At 44.9% G+C, this 6,886-nt stretch overlaps 1 protein-coding gene across 1 annotated transcript; it reads right to left on the bottom strand.

Annotated features, from left to right (window-relative positions):
- Positions 1-4,781: 4,781 nt before the first annotated feature.
- Positions 4,782-6,026, bottom strand: LOC148723444 (uncharacterized). Its single transcript, XM_088734437.1, has one exon. It carries the CDS (start codon positions 5,907-5,909, stop codon positions 4,782-4,784), a length of 1,128 nt encoding a protein of 375 aa, XP_088590563.1. The 5' UTR covers positions 5,910-6,026.
- Positions 6,027-6,886: the final 860 nt, after the last annotated feature.

Raw genomic sequence — 6,886 nt, 5'->3', positions numbered from 1 at the left:
ATTTAAGACCCTTCAATAGACCGACTGCTCGCAGCCTTGTTAGCGTTCCTATTGTCAATGAACAATACTGATGTGCCAGGAGGCATTTATGGCTCTGCTGCCTAAATGCTAGATCTATTAAAAACAAATTGGCCGATTTTGTTTGTTACGAATCTTCAACTGGTGCTGATATTTTTGCAATCACCGAATCATGGTTGTCCGAAAGGGATATGGCCGAGAAAACGGAGATTACGCTACCTGGATACAAATTGTTTGAACATCAGAGAGTTGGTGGAACAGGCGGAGGGATTGCATTGTTATTGAATGAAGCCATCAATGTGCAAAAAGTGGACAGTGGTGAATGCAGGTCGTTCGAGTTTGGTGAATGGATTTTGAAACATGGCTCTAGTAAATTAAGGCTGATTGTAATCTACCGAATTCCCTAATCTGCGGCCCATCCTGTCTCCACAAGCATGTTTTTGGATGAGTTCCTGGCGATTTTAATATCCATGTGAATGTTCCCAATGTTTCAGACACCGCTCGTTTCATTGAACTGCTGATCTCGATGGGCCTTGAGCAGCATGTCCACAAGCCTACGAACATTTCTGGACATACACTGGATTTGATTATAACTCGATGCTCGGACTCTTTGCTCTATGCTAAGCCTATAGCTGATTATTTGTTGTCTGATCATATTACTGTTCTATGCGATCTTGAGTTGGGAAAACCACCCATGAAAGTAAAACAAGTGTCCAACAGAAAAATTAAGAACATTGACAGGGAAAAGCTACAGGCTGATCTATTGTCTTCTGAGCTCTGCCAAAACACTCTGGATACCCTTGATGAACTCGTTAACAGCTATAACACGACCCTAGCTCATGCTCTTGATTGGCATGCACCATTGCGTACAAAAGTGATACGTTCTAGGCCATTAGTTCCCTGGTTCAACGAGGAAATCAAGGCAGCAAGGCGGGAGAAACGGAAAGCTGAGAAGAGTTGGCGACGAACTGGCTCTAGGGAGAATATACTGGCGTACAAAGCAAAAAAGAATGCAAATGCTTTGATGAATGAAGCTCAACGCAAATTCTATCATAACTTCATCCAGGATAATAGCAGAAGTCAGCGCCACCTATTTTTGGCAGAAAAGAAGCTACTCAACCAGGGGGATAACAGGGCGGTGTATCCACCCGTGGACGATAACATTAACTTGGCAAATCAACTGGGAACTTTCTTTATTCAGAAAATTGAGACCATTGGTTCCAATCTCGACATGGTGCAAGGGCTACCAGCACTCCCCGACGACTACGCCCCAGAATCACCTCCCCCCTCAGCAAATTTAGCCCCCTTATGGAAGAGAAGGTGCGCAAGCTCATCAATAGCAGTACAAATAAAAGCTGCAATCTAGACCCTATGCCAACATCCCTAGTGATAGATTGCATTGATGTGCTTCTACCGATCATAAGGAAAATGATTAATTTGTGACTTCAGTCTGGGCTATTCACTTATGACTGGAAGTGTGCGCTTTTCCTTCCTCTGCTGAAGAAGACTGGGCTAGACCTTCTATACAAAAATTACAGACCTGTCAGCAACCTGTAGTATGTTTCAAAGCTGACTGCAAGGATGGTGTATGAGCAGATACACACCCATATGATGACTCATTCACTATATCCTGAGTTTCAGTCTGCATATCGTAAAAATCAAAGTATGGAAACGGCTCTTGTTAGAGTCATGAACGATATTCTCATGAAAATGAACACTCAAGAAGTCACCTTGCTGGTCATGCTCGATCTCAGCGCCGCTTTCGATACGATACGGTTAATCATAACATCCTCCTTACTCGTTTGAATGAGGAGCTTGGGATATGCGGATTGGCGTGGGAATGGTTCAGGTTGTATCTGGCGAAAAGAGGCCAGTGAGTCTCCATTGACGGATCTCTTTCAGAGCACTTTAGCCTGGAGTGTGGTGTCACACTAGGGTCATGTCTGGGCCCCCTGCTCTTTCTAATCATGCATCCAAGCTATTCAGAGTGGTGGAAGATCAACTTTCACACATGCATTGCTATGCTGAAGACACACAGATTTATCTGAGTTTCAAACCTATCAGTAACAGGTCCCAGGAAGATGCAATCCATGTGATGGAATGTTGTATCGAGAAGATCAGGCGCTGGCTGATCCATGATCGACTCTTTAATGACGATAAGACCGAGTTTATTGTTGTTGGAACACGCCAGCAAGTTAACAAACTAGAGGCTATGAATATTAAAGTAGGTGGTTCAGAGATAAAATCTAGCCACCAAGTTAAGAACCCTGGGAGCTGGCTTGATCCAAACCTGAATGTGTGCCACCATATTACTAATATATATAAGGCAGGTTTTTTTCTACTTGCATAATATTAGACGCATTAAAAAGTATTTATCGAGAGGCAGCTTACTCACACACATTCATCACGAGTAGGTTAGGGTTAGGGTTAGATACATCGTTCATTTGCCCTCCCAAAATGTTCAGTCCCGCTCCCTTGAAGTTCAGTTGCCCTCCTGTCAGTTCATTTGCCCTCCTATGCTGTTCATTTCCGCTCCTAGGGTGTTCATATCCGCTCCTTAGGTGTTCAGTTCCGCTCCTTTGGTGTTCATTTCCGCTCCCTGTTCATTTGCCCTCCCTCAAAATCATGAAGATTTTCGATATAGTTGGGTTGCCCCAGGGGGAATCACGTGATATTTGGCACAGTTACTAGTAGGGCAGAGTACGTATGTGTGTTTAAGTTTGGTGGAGTTTCCTTTATTTCTGGACCTAGTTGTGTAGGCAAAGTTGGACTTAGAAATTTTTTGCCAAAATTTTGAAAATGGGGTGCCCTCATGGGAACTGCTATAACTAACGATTCTCTCACGCTCTTGACTTGAAATTTTCATGAGGCATAGACATGGCATGGAACTAGTTTACTGTGAAGTTTGAAGTAATTAGATGGCCACTCGAAAGAGATATGTTTAGGGTTAATTTGACTCTTAAAAAGCTCTTGGAAAATGCATGCACTGTAAGTTAGCTCTAGTTATCCCATACAAACCGGGTGGAAACTTTCCTAACCCTTTGTATGGGATAACGGGAGCTAACTTACAGTGCATGCATTTTCCAGAGCGCTAGAGACTCGTCTTGGAAATGAATGAACCTATAGCAGGAGTCTTAGGGGAATTTCAAATTTATACCAAAATGGCCATGCTACCCCTTGGCCAAAAAATCCAAGATGGCAGACACCAAATGTGGTGGTCCCATGAGAACTGCTTTAACTCCCCAACCTGTCATGCTCTTGGCTTGCAATTTATATGAGTAGGACATAATGTATACAAGTACTCTCATATCAAATATGAATTCATTTCCTCAAGAGACAAGGGAGTTACAGTTGTTTGTAGATTGACAAGCGACACATGAAAAGTGGGCTAAGGGGTGTAGGTGAGAAAAACTCGTTTTAAGGCTTGGAAAGCACTTGTAAGGCGCTACAAACTCGTTTAGGGTATCATAGAAGCTATAGCAGGAGTTTCAGGGAAATCTAAAATTTGGACCAAAATGGCCATGCTACCCCTTTGGAAAAAAATCCAAGATGGTGGACAAGATGGTGGACACAATCGGAGGTGCAGTCATTTGGTCCACTGTAACTTCTCAACCCTTGATGATATTTGTATGAAACTTGTCACACTGTTACAAAAACGGATAAACTAATGGAGCGGTAAATATCATTTTATTTCCTCGCAATACAACAGAGCAACGATGGCTGTAAGTTTGGCCATAGTAATAAGACTAAGACTAGGACTTAGCACCCTGAACTTTTGAAACGAGCCTACTAAGCACAAGCGTTGTTTGTTTACAAGGTGGGGATGCTAACCCCACACCCAACCCTCCTCCTTTCTCATCCGGGCTTGGGACCGGCAATGGCGGAGTTAACAAACACAACACATACATCACAAAACATTACAGGGCCGTGGGTTATGTCATTGGGTGATTCACCTAGTACTATTGTAGTAAATAGGAACCACCCTCAAGCCCAGGCTATATTCAACAAGACAACATATACATTACGCAACAACATTGCAATCTTTTGTGGACGTGTTAAGATTTATGTGTTGTCCTGAGGCTGTGACTATTCATGGGGCACTCCCCAAGGGTTGGGTACCTCAGCTCGTGTTTTATCCCTGACGAATATCACAGCCTCAGACAACACCATTAGACACTGACTATCCACAACACGCACATAACAAGACAACATTTTTTTTTTTGGTTTTATTTCTTTTTGTATTTTTTGTTTTGTTTTTTGTTTTTTTGTGTTTTTGTATTTTTCTTTTGTTTTTATTTGGATGTGGTTGAAACCAAGGCTGAGACAAAGGTTTCTTTACCCCCAGCAGGAACAGGGATAGAGGCCACAAAGTCACTTATGAAGGCGTCTATAAAAGACATTTTTAACCTTATTCCAAACACGCTCAAACGTGTTCTCCAGCAAGATCTGTCTGAGTACCGGCGAAGCCGAGAATATGGTCCGGAGTTCTGTATTCCGAGGTGGTTTTTGCAAGGTGGACAATGCGTCTTCTATTGCCCTCGTCTCTTCATCAGTCCACTCTAGCCTTCCGGACTGACAACTGGGTTCATCTGATGAGGGTGGTCCTGACACGTATTGGGAGGTTCTTTCCGATGGTTTCACCTCAGGCAGATGCAATGGGTCTTTAGGAGATGAAGACTTTATAAGATAACGAACTCGGTCAGACACCTGATGGATCTTGTAGTCTGAGTTGACAATTTTCCTAAGAACAGTATTAGTTTTTATCAATGCCACCACCCGTTTCTTACGGGGGGTAGTCCTTCCGTAATGTCATCCTTAAAGACTTTAGGAATGACGGCGATCTGTTCAGAAGAGAGTGACGAAGTCGATTGGTGTGGCACTACAGCCTCCTCGTCAGACTCATTGGGCAACTGGGGTTTGGCAAGTGTTGCGGCGGGCACTCCTTCTGGCGTGACACTTGTGTGCGCAACTTCTTTCTCTGGCGTTACTAGCGTGTGAGAGGCTTCTTTCTGTGGCGTGCGTTGCGTGTGCGCAGCTGTCAGCTGACTGGCCTCAGCTGCCTGCTCTGTGAGGCTCTCACTTAAGTACCCTTTCTCAGGTGTGTTCTTGCTGAGGCACACAAGCCTTTCGTGGATAACTTCGTCTATCTCTAACGCCATACGCTGCTTCCTCTTCATCTCCATTACTACCCATTTCTCTGGCGTGACTCGCATGTGAGAAGCTTCTTTCTGTGGCGTGGGTTGCGTGTGCGCAGCTATCTGCTTACTGGCCTCGGCTGCCTGCTCTGTGAGACTCTCTCTTAAGTACCACTGCTCGGCTGTTTTATTGCTGTGGCACATAAGCCTTCTGAGGAGCTCTTCGTCTATCTCTAACCCCATGCGCTGCTTCCTCTTCATCTCAGTCACTAGCCATTTTCTAAAATCAGTGGCACTTATGAGTCTATCTGCGCGAACACCAGTCTTTACAATAAAGGCAGAAATTCGACGTCCGATGGTACCCCTCTGGTAAGGGGCACCATCTGTCTTTAGAAACACTCTAGCATCATTGCTCTCGTCCTCAGTTACAAGCGGCCTCAGTTTTCGGATGAAAATGTCAACAAGATTTACCAGCCCCACGTCCATAGCGATTGGAGCGGGACCATCGGCCTCCCTCTTATGAGATGTGACTAGCATAACCTTGGTGCAGTTTTGATTGTCCCATCGGGCAGATTTAAACATTCCCATGGTAGCCCTCTCCAGTGCTCCTGGCCGTGTCTCTACAGCCCTGGTAAGCGACACTAGAATGAAATCTCTTGCTGCACAGTACTGCTGCACTGACAACTCCTTTGTGGATGTCGCGGCATCTGCAAGCATTATCGCCTTTCTCCCCTCTACGGCAGGCTTTGAGTTCATTATTGCGTCCACCTCCTTCTTTGTTAACAGGCTGTCACAGTCATTCAAGTATTTCTCAAAGCACTGAGATGACGTGTCCTTTGTAACGTACCGTCGCCATCCCTTGAGACTGGCAGCAAGATCGTGGAGGCTATCCTTAGTGTCCTCTTTAATGGAAGGTAGATGCGGATGATTGCCCTTTTTGGCGACGAATTCAAGAAACTTTTGCAAGCTGGTTAAGTATGACTTTATTGTACCTGCAGCTTTGGTAGTTCAATTGGGAACTACCCAGTCCAACCACACACGGCTGCCCTCATCTTCGGCCAAGACCAATATGTCTGCACCATTGGGGTCAATGTCGGTTAGGATGGTTTTCACCTGACAGGCGTGTTGTAAGCGATTTTGATCCTTGTGATAACCTGCGGCTGGTGTAAAAAGATATTGGAAAAAGCCAACCAGCCAGATGTGACGATTGGTCCTTGGGTTCACCTGCTTGAAGAAGGCCTCTTCGCTAGGGTAAACATTGTCATCAGAGGAATCTTCATCTGCTGCGGTGGATGCTGTGACATTCAAGGGTGTGGGTGGAATTATATCACTGCCCTCAGTCTCTGGTGCACATTTGGAAGATGGGTTATCATCTAATGGTTTGACTATCGCGAGTGTGGGTGGGAGCACGTCACTTTCCTCAGGCTCTGGTGTTTCTTGCCCGGGCTCGGGAGTCAGGTGCGAAGATGAATCATTGTCTGAATCAACCCATTTTAAAATTGGCGTTCGCTTCTTCGAGATAGGGGGCACATATGCCTCGTCATCGGAATCATCATCCAACACCATTGCCCTTTTCAATGGTGGAGTTGGAAGTTTTTTCTTCAGCGTGGGAGATCTTGGTGGTAGCATCTCGTTCAGCTCATCATGCATGCCCCTGTACCTCTGAGCAACCTTAAGGCATAGCTTGTAATATTGGCTTCCAACTTTCGTTTTATGTTTGTTCTGCAATTGCT

This window comes from Stylophora pistillata, chromosome 9 (assembly GCF_964205215.1).
Source record: "Stylophora pistillata chromosome 9, jaStyPist1.2, whole genome shotgun sequence".
In the NCBI taxonomy this organism is placed as follows: Eukaryota; Metazoa; Cnidaria; class Anthozoa; order Scleractinia; family Pocilloporidae; genus Stylophora; species Stylophora pistillata.
Note: the sequence above shows the minus strand (reverse complement) of the source record. Positions and strands in the feature narration are given on the sequence as shown.

Coding starts and splice junctions, on each gene's coding strand:
- LOC148723444 (XM_088734437.1), bottom strand. CDS start 5,909: ATGAACTCAAAGCCTGCCGTAGAGGGGAGAAAGGCGATAATGCTTGCA.